Genomic DNA, 15,940 nt, shown 5'->3' with positions numbered 1-15,940 from the left:
ACCAATCAGGCCTTTATGATAGAGTGGCCAGACAGAAGCCATTCCTCAGTAAAAGGCACATGACAGCCCGCTTGGAGTTTGCCAAAAGGCACCTAAAGGACTCTCAGACCATGAGAAACAAGATTCTCCGGTCTGATGAAACCAAGATTGAACATGGTGGTGGCAGCATCATGCTGTGGGGATGTTTTTCAGCGGCAGGGACTGGGAGACTAGTCAGGATCGAGGGAAAGATGAACGAAGCAAAGTAGAGAGAGATCCTTGATGAAAACCTGCTCCAGAGCTCTCAGGATCTCCGACTGGGGTGAAGGTTCACCTTCCAACAGGACAACGACCCTAAGAACACAGCCAAGACAACGCAGAAGGGGCTTCGGGACAAGTCTCTGAATGTCCTTGAGTGGCCCAGCCAGAGCCCGGACTTGAACCCGATAGAACATCTCTGGAGAGACCTGAAAATAGCTGTGCAGCGACGCTCCCCATCCAACCTGACAGAGCTTGAGAGGATCTGCAGAGAAGAATGGGAGAAACTCCCCAAATACAGGTGTGCCAAGCTTGTAGTGTCATACCCAAGAAGACTCAAGGCTGTAATCTCTGCTAAAGGTGTTTCAATAAAGTACTGAGTAAAGGGTCTGAATAGCTCAGTTGGTAGAGCATGGCGTTTGCAATGCCAGGGTTGTGGGTTCGATTCCCACGGGGGGCCAGTATAAAAAAATAATAATTATGCACTCACTAACTGTAAGTCGCTCTGGATAAGAGCGTCTACTAAATGAAAAAAATGTAAATGTAAATGTGATTTTTCCGTTTTTTATTTTTAATACATTTGCAGAAATTTCGAAAAACCTGTTTTTGCTTTGTCATTATGGGGTATTGTGTGTAGATTGATGAAGAAAAAAAACAATTTAATCCATTTTAGAACAAGGCTGTAATGTAACAAAATGTGGAAAAAGGGAAGGGGTCTAAATACTTTCCGAATGACCTGTACATCCCTTAACAGCCCTTTGCATCTGTAAGAGATTAGTTCCAGTGTTCTTATACCATGGCATTGTTGAACACTCGTTTCTGATTGGCTTGAAGGGCATTCTAGAGTGTGATTAGTTCCAGTGTTCATATACTGTAAATCACTAACCGGTGGTGGAGAGAAGAGGTCTGTGAGGGAGGACCACTCCACGTCTGACTGAGGGGGTGGAGGAGATGAGGCGGACCTTGGACACCCCTGTCTGGAGCCAGTTGGTATGATCCTTGGTCCTGCTGTCATACAGACGCTCAGGGAGGATGGGTGAGACCACTCGTTAAGGAGGGGACAACAGAGACCATCGCTGCTTTCACTGAGAGAACCTTTGACCTTTGCCATTAACTCTGTAAAAACCAATAATGTCCTCACTTGAGCTATTCTATAACCATACTGTACACCACTAGTGTACTGTTGTACAATAAGGGAAGATCTCTCACTGCACAATGAAAACATCACTAAGGCTACCAACTCTATAGTACATATTGCTAACCCTAGGAAGTTATCTGTAGGGGACTATCCAAATAAAGTGGGGCTAAAAGCCATTTGAGAAGGATATTAGCTGAGACAGGCAGGTAGAGGATCTCACTCTCAGTCTTGATGTGGATGTGGTGTGAGACGTAGACCTCTCCCTCTGCAGGCTCCTCCAGACCTATAGCCATGGCATACAGCTCCACCTGAAGCTCTGTCTTCATCCCAGCAGCCACCTGCAACAGGGGTCAGAGGTCAATTTAGTCATATCAGGAAGTGAAGTGGAATGAAATTCATGAATCTAGAACATCCTCAAAGAAAACAATTGGAAATGTTCAGTTTGTATATTGAATAAAGCTGACTACAGTAACTATCACTCTGCTCAGTAGAACTTACAGGTCCAGGGGTGTAGATGACTCTGATTCCAGTACCAGGGGAAGGCTGTTTCACGCTGAATCTAAAGTACCACAACACAGAACACTCACTGAACTTTCCAGAACACACACTGACGACAACCAAGACCTTGAACCTTCTCATTTTCACTCCACCATTTTTGACAGAAATGTCTATACAAACAAACAGCCATACTAATTTTCATGGATCTATTTCTAACTATGTAGGTATCTGGCCTGACCTGCAGGTGTGGAAGCCCACGTTCTTCATGAGCACGGGGACGCTGTAGGTGCAGCCCTCCTTTAGGGTCCCAAACTGGACCTCTGCTGGGAGGAGCTCAAACCCCCGCGGGGCGAGCTGCTGCCCCCCCGTCACAGACACCGTCTTCACCTTCCTCCTCACCGGCTCCTCTACACACAGGAACTGAGAGCCAGACTTGTGTTAGCTCCCCATGGTAATGGCCAGGCTCTAGCTCAGTAAGCTATGTGTTATGGAACAAGAACTGACAGGACAGATACATTACTGTTAACAGACGTGGTTCAGTGTATCAACCTTGACCTGGACATGAAGACTTGTGTTAGTTCCCTGGGCTACTGCCTAGTCTTGAGCTCAGCAGGATAACACAGTATTGTGGCATCCAGAAGACACAGAGCTAGATTAAATCTGTATCGTGGAAGATCCGCGTTATAGTGCCACTGAAATGTAAAGGTAATTTCCTATTGAGCTGCCATATGCAGCGTTTACCGTGAACGCAGGAACATTGCCTTAAAATGTAAAACGCGCTGTAGCGCAGATCTTCCATGATACAGATGACATCTAGGCCTCAGTCAGTCACACACATACATACTATGAAGCACACTTCCCATATGTCCCCCAGCCCACACCCCATTTGTCCCCCAGCCCACACCCCATATGTCCCTCCAGCCTACACATATGTCCCCCAACCCACACATATGTCCCCCAGCCCACACCCCAAATGTCCCCCAGCCCACACCCCATATGTCCCCCAGCCCACACCCCATATGTCCCCCAGCCCACACATATGTCCCCCCAGCCCACACATATGTCCCCCAGCCCACACCCCATATGTCCCCCAGCCCACACATATGTCCCCCCAGCCCACACATGTCCCCCAGCCCACACCCCATATGTCCCCCAGCCCACACATATGTCCCCCAGCCCACACCCCATTTGTCCCCCAGCCCACACCCCATATGTCCCTCCAGCCTACACATATGTCCCCCAGCCCACACATATGTCCCCCAGCCCACACCCCATATGTCCCCCAGCCCACACCACATATGTCCCCCCAGCCCACACATATGTCCCCCAGCCTACACCCCATATGTCCCCCAGCCCACACATATGTCCCCCAGCCCACACCCCATATGTCCCCCAGCCCACACCCCATATGTCCCCCAGCCCACACCCCATATGTCCCCCAGCCCACACCCCATATGTCCCCCAGCCCACACCCCATATGTCCCCCAGCCCACACCCCATATGTCCCCCAGCCTACACCCGATATGTCCCACAGCCCACACATATGTCCCCCAGCCCACACTCAATTCACAACATTCACACCTACAGTCAGAAACATTTCCTCAATCGACATATGCACCTCTCACTGGGTGGGTGATGAACACTAGTGTGTGCACCTGTGCGCGTGAGTATGCGAGTGAATGTTTGTGTGTGTGTGTATGTATGTACGTCACAGTGTGTGTGTGTGTGTGAGTCTGTGTGTGAGTGAGTGTTTGTGTGTGTGTATGTATGTACGTCACAGTGTGTGTGTGTGTGTGTGTGTGTGTGTGTGTGTGTGTGTGTGTGTGGTACCTGCTGGTTGGGCACGCTGAAGGGTTTGGAGCAGAGGATGGAGGCTGGCAGCTTGACTCTGTGTCTGCGTGGGTTCCCTGCCACGTCCACCTGGGTTCTGCCAGGCTCCATCCCACCACCATGCTGCTGCTCCACTGTAGAGATACCATGAGAGCTGTCCTCAATCGACATATGTACCTCTCACTGGGTGGGTGATGAACACCAGTGTGTGAACATGTGCGCGTGAGTATGTGAGTGAGTGTTTGTCTGTGTGTATGTACGTCACAGTGTGTGTGTGTGAATTAGTGTTTGTGGCCTTTATGGGCGGTGGGGAGATTCTTATGACATCGCCAGCAGTAAGATTTGAGTTCTATTTCCAAAAAGACAAGTCCTGTAGCTTTCAAATGATATGTAACTTTCTATTTTCTGAAGATGATCCCCCCCCAACTCACCGGGCCTTGTACAGGGCCCAAAACAACCACTCAGAGTTTAACTGGTTAAGCTGCAGCTGGACCAGAACAGAGCGGCATGTCTTGCTCTTCATTGTAATCAGAGGGCTCTGGAGTTTGTTGCAGAGAAAAAGTCCCATCATGTAGAACGGGCGTCAGCGCAGGATGCAGCGGTGTTTCTCCTCCCCCTTCATGTGTCTCTTCAGGGCTGCTGATTCACCCAGGCTCACAATGTCAAAGTCTGACACATGCTTTTGCACCTTACACAGTGGGGGTTGGTTGGGTCCAGTGATGTAGTGGTAAAAAGGTGGGTAAATTACATTAAACAAAAATATAAAACGCAACATGTAAAGTGTTGGTCCCATGTTTCATGAGTTGAAATAAAATATCCTAGATATTTTCCATATGCACAAAAGGCAGGGTTGAATCTACATTTGCCCGGCAGTTTAGCTATCGATGTGATGTTTGGTGGCGCCTAATCAGTCAGTTCTGTACCTGCCTGGCTTATTAGCAGTGTGGGTGGAATGAGCGAGCTCGCCTGGCAACCACAGAGCGAAACACGTGAGGAAAGAAAACTTGGTAGTCTGCCCGGAAATGTATTCGCATTTTTCTAATATTTTTCATAAACATATTTGATCATTATCTGTTCTCCTCTAATTTTAATTCAAGTACAGTATTATACAGAGCCATGAGTGCATGGAACTTCCTTCCATCTTACAGTGGGTAAAAAAAGTATTTAGTCAGCCACCAATTGTGCAAGTTCTCCCACTTAAAAAGATGAGAGAGGCCTGTAATTTTCATCATAGGTACACGTCAACTATGACAGACAAATTGAGAATTTTTTTCCAGAAAATCACATTGTAGGATTTTTTATGAATTTATTTGCAAATTATGGTGGAAAATAAGTATTTGGTCAATAACAAAAGTTTCTCAATCCTTTGTTATATACCCTTTGTTGGCAATGACACAGGTCAAACGTTTTCTGTAAGTCTTCACAAGGTTTTCACACACTGTTGCTGGTATTTTGGCCCATTCCTCCATGCAGATCTCCTCTAGAGCAGTGATGTTTTGGGGCTGTCGCTGGGCAACACCGACTTTCAACTCCCTCCAAAGATTTTCTATGGGGTTGAGATCTGGAGACTGGCTAGGCCACTCCAGGACCTTGAAATGCTTCTTACGAAGCCACTCCTTCGTTGCCCGGGCGGTGTGTTTGGGATCATTGTCATGCTGAAAGGCCCAGCCACGTTTCATCTTCAATGCACTTGCTGATGGAAGGAGGTTTTCACTCAAAATCTCACGATACATGGCCCCATTCATTCTTTCCTTTACACGGATCAGTCGTCCTGGTCCCTTTGCAGAAAAACAGCCCCAAAGCATGATGTTTCCACCCCCATGCTTCACAGTAGGTATGGTGTTCTTTGGATGCAACTCAGCATTCTTTGTCCTCCAAACACAACGAGTTGAGTTTTTACCAAAAAGTTATATTTTGGTTCCATCTGACCATATGACATTCTCCCAATCCTCTTCTGGATCATCCAAATGCACTCTAGCAAACTTCAGACGGGCCTGGACATGTACTGGCTTAAGCAGGGGGACACGTCTGGCACTGCAGGATTTGAGTCCCTGGCGGCGTAGTGTGTTACTGATGGTAGGCTTTGTTACTTTGGTCCCAGCTCTCTGCAGGTCATTCACTAGGTCCCCCCGTGTGGTTCTGGGATTTTTGCTCACCGTTCTTGTGATCATTTTGACCCCACGGGGTGAGATCTTGCGTGGAGCCCCAGATCGAGGGAGATTATCAGTTGTCTTGTATGTCTTCCATTTCCTAATAATTGCTCCCACAGTTGATTTCTTCAAACCAAGCTGCTTACCTATTGCAGATTCAGTCTTCCCAGCCTGGTGCAGGTCTACAATTTTGTTTCTGGTGTCCTTTGACAGCTCTTTGGTCTTGGCCATAGTGGAGTTTGGAGTGTGACTGTTTGAGGTTGTGGACAGGTGTCTTTTATACTGATAACAAGTTCAAACAGGTGCCATTAATACAGGTAACGAGTGGAGGACAGAGGAGCCTCTTAAAGAAGAAGTTACAGGTCTGTGAGAGCCAGAAATCTTGCTTGTTTGTAGGTGACCAAATACTTATTTTCCACCATAATTTGCAAATAAATTCATAAAAAATCCTACAATGTGATTTTCTGGATTTTCTTTTCTCAATTTGTCTGTCATAGTTGACGTGTACCTATGATGAAAATTACAGGCCTCTCTCATCTTTTTAAGTGGGAGAACTTGCACAATTGGTGGCTGACTAAATACTTTCCCCCTCTGTATATAGAGCAAGGAACAGCAAACCTGGTTTCAAAAAACAAATATAGCAACACCTCACGGCACCATGCCTCTCCCCCATGTGACCTACTTGTTGTGTGTATGTACTAACATGTATGTGGAACTGATAGATGCACACACACACACACACACTACATGTTAATGTTTTTAAATTTATGTAAATTGTAAAGTATTTTGTCTGTAATGTCTTTTTCGTTATGTCTCGGACCCCAGTAAGACTAGCTGTCGCCACTCTTACCCTAACTCTAACACTAACCCAAGTCTAAGACGTGTACTGAGCAGACCTGCAGTTTGAGGGGTGGGGTTGGTGGGTCTCCTGACAGGCAGCGCATCACTTCCTGCTGCGTGAGAGGGCGTGGGGTTCAGAGGTCGCTGGGCTGCTTCAAGAACACACACAAAAACAAATAACATGCAAAACAGGGTCACTTTCTTAATGAAGGATAAAATTACACAATGCTTTAAAAGATGCTTCAATACTGTATAATCAATATCATTAGTATTGTTATAAATGTAGCCTAGTTTTAACCTGTCTCTCGTGGGGCATCCTTGAGGTAGTTCTGGGAGTTGGGAGTCTTGGGGAACGGAGGAAGGTCCTGAGACAGAGATCTCATATCAGGGACCTGACAGGAAAACACAGATAGTTGTTTTATACACGTACAGTAGCTGAGCTGAATACAATCTACAATATGTTGCACAAGTCGGAGAGGTACACAGTGAAGCTTATATTAACCCCCTCTGTACCAAACCAAATGCTAGGCTAGTAGCATGGGGAAATATTGTCTAGACACTCTTTTCCAGGGGAGATGAAGTTTATAAATTGACTGGCTGGGCTGTGGGACAATCGAAGCGTATTAATGAATCTAATGGAACTGTTAACAGGCATTACGTAGCTGTGCTGAATACAATCAATTGATGAGAAAGCTCTGTCACCTCCTCTGAGTACTCAAAACCTGCTCCTTTCTCTGAGTGGAAATACGGAGGAATGATTCTGTTCCTTAGAGCCTCTCTGTACATCTTCTCCTGGTCCAGCTCCTGTCTGAACAGTACAGCAACATAAATATTCCTTGGAAAAGATGGGAATGTCAACTATGTCAGCTCTACGATACAGAGCAGTTAGTTAGTTACCTGTGTTGCTCTATCCTGCTCTTCCACATAGTTTCCTGTGCCTCTTCACTGAAGCTGTAAAACAGCAGATTGTAATATGATGATAAGATAATGGAAAAGGTTCAAAAGCTGGAGATGTTTCTGTTCACAGCTTAACTAAGCCCATTAGTACAGGGATAAGATAAGATAGCAACTAATAAGAGACTCGTGAGAAAGATGACCTACAGATCTAAGATCAGGTTAGTTAGGATACAGATCTAGTTATGATACAGATCTAGGAGCAGGCTAGTTATGATACAGATCTAGTTATGATACAGATCTAGGAGCAGGCTAGTTATGATACAGATGTAGTTAGGATACAGATCTAGGAGCAGGCTAGTTATGATGCAGATCTAGTTATGATACAGATCTAGTTATGAAACATGTCTAGGATCAGGCTAGTTATGATAATGATCTAGGACCAGGCTAGTTATGATACAGATCTCGTTATGATACAGATCTAGGATCAGGTTAGTTATGATTCAGATCTAGGATCAGGTTAGTTATGATACAGATCTAGGATCAGGTTAGTTATGATACAGATGTAGTTATAATAATAATAATAATAATAATAATAATATGCCATTTAGCAGACGCTTTTATCCAAAGCGACTTACAGTCATGTGTGCATACATTTTTACGTATGGGTGGTCCCGGGGATCGAACCCACTACCCTGGCGTTACAAGCACCATGCTCTACCAATTGAGCTACAGAGGACCACATGATACTGATCTAGGACCAGGCTAGTTCTGACCCACCTGTCTGTGTCTTTCTCTGAGAGAGAGGCCTCAGTCTGCAGGGCTGGAGTCATCAGTGCCTGGGTGTACATGGTGGCTACATCCACTGGGGTGGAACAAACACAAACACACTCCCTATTCAACTCACCATTCCTTTTCCCTTACTCCAATTCATTGCTACAGCTAGGAAATAATCTCCAAGCCAAAATGAAGGACTCACCGGGGAAGATTCTGTTCTCTATAGTGGGGTGCTCTGACTCTGGAAGTGACTGAGGAAGAAGAAATGCACATGGTGTCACAGAATACTACAGCACCTGAGTAACAGAATACTACAGCACCTGAGTAACATAATACTACAGCACCTGAGTAACAGAATATTACAGCACCTGAGTAACAGAATACTACAACACCTGAGTAACAGAATACTACAGCACCTGAGTAACATAATACTACAGCACCTGAGTAACATAATACTACAGCACCTGAGTAACAGAATACTTCAGCACCTGAGTAACAGAATACTAGAGCACCTGAGTAACAGAATACTACATTACCCGAGTAACAGTACACTACAGCACCCGAGTAACTTCATACTTCAGCACCTGAGTAACTTCATACTACAGCACCTGAGTAACTTAATACTACAGTACCTGAGTAATACTGACATATTTGAGCAGGTCAGTAGCGTGGACCTTCTCCTCCTCAGTACGTGTGTGTGTGTGTGTGTGATCGTGTACTTACTCACCAGGACCGGTTTGAGCAGGTCAGCAGCGTGGACCTTCTCCTCCTCAGTACGAGGGTCCTTCAACTGCATCTTCTCTGACAGGTTCTCTCTCTGGACAACCTGCTCCATGTACTCCTACAAGACCAGGTACAGGAGGAGGACCACATGTTGAGACAAGACCAGGTACAGGAGGGGGACCACATGTTGAGACAAGACCAGGTACAGGAGGGGGACCACATGATGAGACAAGACCAGGTACAGGAGGGGGACCACATGTTGAGACAAGACCAGGTACAGGAGGGGGACCACATGTTGAGACAAGACCAGGTACAGGAGGGGGACCACATGTTGAGACAAGACCAGGTACAGGAGGGGGACCGCATGTTGACATACAGATTCCACCACATACCAAACACATGCATGTTGTGATGGAACATCTATATTAAGATAGCCTAGCAGTTAGAGCATTGGGACAGCAACTGAAAGGTCTCTGGTTCGAATCCCTGAGCTGACAAGGTGAAAGAAATATGTTGATGTGCCCTTGAGCAAGGCACTTAGCCCTAACTGCTCCAGGGTCGCTGTTAATAATGTCTGACCCTGGCTGTGACCCTACTCTCCGAGAGTGTCTCAGGGGGAGTTGGGATATGCAACAAAACACATTTCCAATTCACATATGCATACAGTGCCTTGCAAAAGTATTCATTTCCCTTGGCGTTTTTCCTATTTTGTTGCATTACAACCTGTAATTTAAATGGATTTTTATTTGGATTTCATGTAATGGACATACAAAATAGTCCAAATTGTGAAGTGCCATGAAAAAAAATGTACTTGTTTCAAAGAATTCTAACAAATAAATAACGGAAAAGTGGTGCGTGCATATGTATTCACCCCCTTTGCTATGAAGCCCCTAAATAAGATCTGGTGCAACCAATTACCTTCAGAAGTCACATAATTAGTTAAATAAAGTCCACCTGTGTGCAATCTAAGTGTCACATGATCTCAGTATATATACACCTGTTCTGAAAGGCCCCAGAGTCTGCAACACCACTAAGCAAGGGGCACCACCAAGCAAGCGGCACCATGAAGACCAAGGAGCTCTCCAAACAGGTCAGGGACAAAGTTGTGGAGAAGTACAGATCAGGGTTGGGTTATAAAAAAATATCCGAAACTTTTAACATCCCACGGAGCACCATTAAATCCATTATTAAAAAATGGAAAGAATATGGCACCACAACATTTACATTTACATCATTTAGCAGACACTCTTATCCAGAGTGACTTACAAATTGGTGCATTCAACTTATGATAGCCAGTGGGACAACCACTTGTTTTGTATTTCTTTTTTTTTTTATGGGGGGTGGGGGAGTAGAAGGATTACTTTATACTATTCCAGGTATTCCTTAAAGAGGTAGGGTTTCAAGTGTCTCCGGAAGGTGGTCAGTGACTCCGCTGTCCTGGCGTCGTGGGGGAGCTTGTTCCACCATTGGGGTGCCAGAGCAGCAAATAGCTTTGACTGGGCTGAGCGGGAACTGTGCTTCCGTAGAGGTAGGGGAGCTAGCAGGCCAGAGGTGGATGAACGTAGTGCCCTCGTTTGGGTGTAGGGTCTGATCAGAGCCTGAAGGTAAGGAGGTGCCATTCCCCTCAGCTCCGTAGGCAAGCACCATGGTCTTGTAGTAGATGCGAGCCTCCAAGAGAGGGCCGCCCACCAAAACTCACGGACCAGGCAAGGAGGGTATTAATCAGAGGCAACAAAGAGACCAAAGATAACACTGAAGGAGCTGCAAAGCTCCACAGCGGAGATTGGAGTATCTGTCCATAGGACCACTTTAAGCCGTACACTCCACAGAGCTGGGCTTTACGGAAGAGTGGCCAGAAAAAAGCCATTGCTTAAAGAAAAAAATAAGCAAACACGTTTGGTGTTCGCCAAAAGGCATGTGGGAGACTCCCCAAACATATGGAAGAAGGTACTCTGGTCAGATGAGACTAACATTGAGCTTTTATGCCATCAAGGAAAACGCTATGTCTGGCGCAAACCCAACACCTCTCATCACCCCGAGAACACTGATAAGAGCGTCTGCTAAATGACTAAAATGTAAATGTAACACCATCCCCACAGTGAAGCATGGTGGTAGCAGCATCATGCTGTGGGGATGTTTTTCATCGGCAGGGACTGGGAAACTGGTCAGAATTAAAGGAATGATGGATGGCGCTAAATACAGGAAAATTATTGAGGGAAACCTGTTTCAGTCTTCCAGAGATTTGAGACTGGGACGGAGGTTCACCTTCCAGCAGGACAATGACCCTAAGCATACTGCTAAAGCAACACTTGAGTGGTTTAAGGGGAAACATTTAAATGTCTTGGAATGGCCTAGTCAAAGCCCAGACCTCAATCCAATTGAGAATCTGTGGTATGACTTAAAGATTGCTGTACACCAGCGGAACCCATCCAACTTGAAGGAGCTGGAGCAGTTTTGCCTTGAAGAATGGGCAAAAATCCCAGTGGCTAGATGTGCCAAGCTTATAGAGACATACCCCAAGAGACTTGCAGCTGTAATTGCTGCAAAAGGCGGCTCTACAAAGTATTGACTTTGGGGGGGTGAATAGTTATGCACGCTCAAGTTTTCTGTTTTTTTTGTCTTATTTCTTGTTTGTTTCACAATAAAAATTATTTTGCACCTTCAAAGTGGTAGGCATGTTGTGTAAATCAAATGATACAAACCCCCCAAAAAATTCCAGGTTGTAAGGCAACAATACAGGAAAAATGCCAAGGGGGTGAATACTTTCGCAAGCCACTGTATAATACACACTTGTACATTAGTGAAATAGGAGCAATATAAGCACCCACCAAATAATAATTATGATTATGGCCTGACATTGGACTATATCTGCTTCTACACTGGGTTAAAGCTGCTTTAATGGAGACGGCGTTAAAGAATCCACATAGCAGTGAGCTATAGTGCTGTACCCTGAGGCGTGACTCCAGAGTCCTGCGGAGTCGTCTGCTGACCGGCTGGTACTGGAGCAGCTGTCGGACCTCCAGGGTATCAGGACAGCTCAGCACGGGCCTGCAGGCCTCAGAAACAGGCTTCTCTCTCAGGGTCAGACCCCGGCCCAGGGTGGTCCCGAACGGAGGGCCTGGCGTCTTCCTCTGGGGGTGGTGGTGTACAGTAGATGTTTAAAGAACAGTTTTTTTAGGGCATAAAGTGGTTTATTTTATTATAATTTTGAAGGCATCAAAATCATCACACCCTATGACTAAAGTGTGTTTGTTTTGACCATGCATAAAATGACCTTAAATTCAAGTAAACGTGAAAACTAGCATGATTTGCTAATACTTTACGCGTCTATTTCAAGTGCATTTTCTCTTTCATTTTCTCTGTCTGTCTACCTCTACTGAGGGGAAGTTGTCCCAGCGGCGGGACTTGAGGTTGGTGGGGATGATATCCTTGTTTTGTTTCTGGATGACCCATCTGGACCACACGTCCTGAAGACAGGGTCTCAGCACCGTTATACCCAGCACACCTGCAGGACAGGGAGGAGACCACAGACGTGTCTATGGGTCAACAAGGAGGAAACACAGGTCTATGGAGGTAGAGTACAGCCAACATGATTGGAAATGGATGGAATCCTACCCTGTAGGTCTGGGAGGGGTTCTTTAAGCAGGGCGACAGCAGGGTCAGAGTAGTCCTCATACAGACGTTCCTCTACTGTCTGAGAGTACAGCAGCTCTGTGCCTGAACCATCCTCATGGGCCATGAACAACCTGGATGTTTATTATGGATATAGAGAATGAGAGTACCCATTATGCTTCAGCCCAGCTGGAACACTAAAGGGGTAAAAAGGTGCCTAACTGGGGGACATTGGAATAAAAAAACTAGTTACGCTGTACAGATGGGGAGCAGAGTTACTGAAGCCTACCTTGGAATGTGGACTTTACGTCCAATATAATGCTTGGCCAACTCTCTCTCTTCTGGATGCCCTCCTTCCTCCTCCATCTCTTCCTCCTCCACTCTGCTGTCCAGAGGGCTAGAGATCTCCACTGACGTCCGGCCATCCTTCATCACCTGCACACAGGAAGATTTGATACACTGATACTATAACTCCACCATGCCCTACAAATGCCCTATGAATCGTACAGTGATGTTTCCTAATCCACTTTGTCAAACAAGTTTTCAAAATGAAAATTCCCGGGGCTTGCAGAGTTCAGTGTATCGTACAATAATCCTCTGAACACTTGGCCTGATGGGAAAACAAACTGTCTGGAATCTCACCCTATTCCTTATATAGTGCACAAATTATGGTCAGTGCCTTATGCCCTGGTCCCAGATCTGTTTGTGCTGTCTTGCCAAATCCTATGGTCATCGTCAAGCCAAATGGCAAGACAGCACAAACAGATCTGGGACCAGGCTATAAGTAGTGCACTATATACAGTGAGGGAAAAAAGTATTTGATCCCCTGCTGATTTTGTACGTTTGCCAACTGACAAAGACATGATCAGTCTATAATTTTAATGGTAGGTTTATTTGAACAGTGAGAGACAGAATAACAACAACAAAATCCAGAAAAACGCATGTCATAAATGTTATAAATTGATTTGCATTTTAATGAGGGAAATAAGTATTTGACCCCTCTGCAAAACATGACTTAGTACTTGGTGGCAAAACCCTTGTTGGCAATCACAGAGGTCAGACGTTTCTTGTAGTTGGCCACCAGGTTTGCACACATCTCAGGAGGGATTTTGTCCCACTCCTCTTTGCAGATCTTCTCCAAGTCATTAAGGTTTCGAGGCTGACGTTTGGCAACTCGAACATTCAGCTCCCTCCACAGATTTTCTATGGGATTAAGGTCTGGAGACTGGCTAGGCCACTCCAGGACCTTAATGTGCCTCTTCTTGAGCCACTCCTTTGTTGCCTTAGACGTGTGTTTTGGGTCATTGTCATGCTGGAATACGCATCCACGACCCATTTTCAATGCCCTGGCTGAGGGAAGGAGGTTCTCACCCAAGATTTGACGGTATATGGCCCCGTCCATCGTCCCTTTGATGCGGTGAAGTTGTGCTGTCCCCTTAGCAGAAAAACACCCCCAAAGCATAATGTTTCCACCTCCATGTTTGACGGTGGGGATGGTGTTCTTGGGGTCATAGGCAGCATTTTTCCTCCTCCAAACACGGCGAGTTGAGCTGATGCCATAGAGCTCCATTTTGGTCTCATCTGACCACAACACTTTCACCCAGTTCTCCTTTGAATCATTCAGATGTTCATTGGCAAACTTCAGACGGCCCTGTATATGTGCTTTCTTAAGCAGGGGGACCTTGCGGGCGCTGCAGGATTTCAGTCCTTCACGGAGTAGTGTGTTACCAATTGTTTTCTTGGTGACTATGGTCCCAGATGCCTTGAGATCATTGACAAGATCCTCCCGTGTAGTTCTGGGCTGATTCCTCACCGTTGTCATGATCATTGCAACTCCACGAGGTGAGATCTTGCATGGAGCCCCAGGCCGAGGGAGATTGACAGTTCTTTTGTGTTTCTTCCATTTGCGAATAATCGCACCAACTGTTGTCACCTTCTCACCAAGCTGCTTGGCGATGGTCTTGTAGCCCATTCCAGCCTTGTGTAGGTCTACAATCTTGTCCCTGACATCCTTGGAGAGCTCTTTGGTCTTGGCCATGGTGGAGAGTTTGTAATCTGATTGATTGATTGCTTCTGTGGACAGGTGTCTTTTATACAGGTAACAAACTGAGATTAGGAGCACTCCCTTTAAGAGTGTGCTCTTAATCTCAGCACGTTACCTGTATAAAAGACACCTGGGAGCCAGAAATCTTTCTGATTGAGAGGGGGTCAAATACTTATTTCCCTCATTAAAATGCAAATCAATTTATAACATTTTTGACATGCGTTTTTCTGGATTTTTGTTGTTGTTATTCTGTCTCTCACTGTTCAAATAAACCTACCATTAAAATGATATACTGATCATTTCTTTGTCAGTGGGCAAACGTACAAAATCAGCAGGGGATCAAATACTTTTTTCCCTCACTGTACAGGGAACAGGGGTGTCATTTGGGACGCGTTTAGAACTGGCCCACCTGGAAGAGGTTCCCGTGGTGGTCTGTGACCTCACACAGTGTGTCTGAGGTGGAGGTGTGGTCCATCCTGTAGCTGCCTGGCTGCTCTCTGGGACTCCAGCTGGCCAGACTCAGGGTTGGGCTGTGCTCAGGGTCGGACCTGTACACACAACTACCGTCCTGGTTGATCAACAGCAGACCTACACTGGACGGGTACACCTAGAGGGGACACAGGGACATGGAGAGTCACCTAGAATGGATATAGCACCTCAGAACACAGTCATTTGGTAGACTCGTGAAAAGAAGCTTGGATCTTCTCCTCCAATGCGTTCTACATTTTGAGAAGGAGGTGGGAAGAGGACGGGAGGAATGGAGGAGGGACTTTTAGCATTCACCCCCGGTTTCTCTTACGTGGTAGGCTCCGTTGCAGGTGGCGGTGACGACGCTCCCGTCTCCAAAGAACACTTTGCAGGACCTGTCCTCGCTGAACATGGCTACCGTGGCAAACCCCAGCCGCTCCACCATCACCACCTTCTCCTTATGACAGACACTGCTGCTGGACTTCTCCCCTGGTAACACAACGTATACATTATCACACCACGCACCGTCCTTCCTACACACACTGTTGTCTCTGTCCTGGTAACACAACGTATACATTATCACACCACGCACCGTCCTTCCTACACACACTGTTGTCTCTGTCCTGGTAACACAGAATACACACTACTACTGTATCAGACCAGGTAGCAGTTAGTAGCATAGCCTTTAACCTGTGTTAATGTGTTGATGGGACCAGCCACAGAGAGTCA

General features: G+C 46.1%; 1 protein-coding gene across 1 annotated transcript in view; it reads right to left on the bottom strand.

The window, feature by feature from the left end:
- Window positions 1-1,118: 1,118 nt before the first annotated feature.
- The window catches only part of LOC311114530 (sperm-associated antigen 17-like), a gene marked incomplete at both ends in the record, with an annotated part of 39,496 nt that continues 24,674 nt past the window's right edge, over window positions 1,119-15,940 (bottom strand). Inside the window, 18 exons of the mRNA XM_084189778.1 lie at window positions 1,119-1,282; window positions 1,596-1,713; window positions 1,874-1,934; window positions 2,112-2,293; window positions 3,704-3,837; window positions 6,741-6,845; window positions 6,992-7,085; window positions 7,396-7,501; window positions 8,368-8,452; window positions 8,567-8,615; window positions 8,997-9,038; window positions 9,125-9,205; window positions 12,036-12,218; window positions 12,459-12,592; window positions 12,703-12,833; window positions 12,989-13,134; window positions 15,153-15,350; window positions 15,543-15,700. Of these exons, the coding sequence (XP_084045904.1) occupies window positions 1,119-1,282; window positions 1,596-1,713; window positions 1,874-1,934; window positions 2,112-2,293; window positions 3,704-3,837; window positions 6,741-6,845; window positions 6,992-7,085; window positions 7,396-7,501; window positions 8,368-8,452; window positions 8,567-8,615; window positions 8,997-9,038; window positions 9,125-9,205; window positions 12,036-12,218; window positions 12,459-12,592; window positions 12,703-12,833; window positions 12,989-13,134; window positions 15,153-15,350; window positions 15,543-15,700 (2,171 nt within the window). The remainder of the gene's footprint in view (window positions 1,283-1,595; window positions 1,714-1,873; window positions 1,935-2,111; window positions 2,294-3,703; window positions 3,838-6,740; window positions 6,846-6,991; window positions 7,086-7,395; window positions 7,502-8,367; window positions 8,453-8,566; window positions 8,616-8,996; window positions 9,039-9,124; window positions 9,206-12,035; window positions 12,219-12,458; window positions 12,593-12,702; window positions 12,834-12,988; window positions 13,135-15,152; window positions 15,351-15,542; window positions 15,701-15,940) is intronic.

Source organism: Coregonus lavaretus (assembly GCF_964263955.1).
Source record: "Coregonus lavaretus genome assembly, contig: HAP1_SCAFFOLD_591, whole genome shotgun sequence".
Lineage (NCBI taxonomy): Eukaryota > Metazoa > Chordata > Actinopteri > Salmoniformes > Salmonidae > Coregonus > Coregonus lavaretus.
This window is presented reverse-complemented; position numbering and strand designations above follow the sequence as displayed.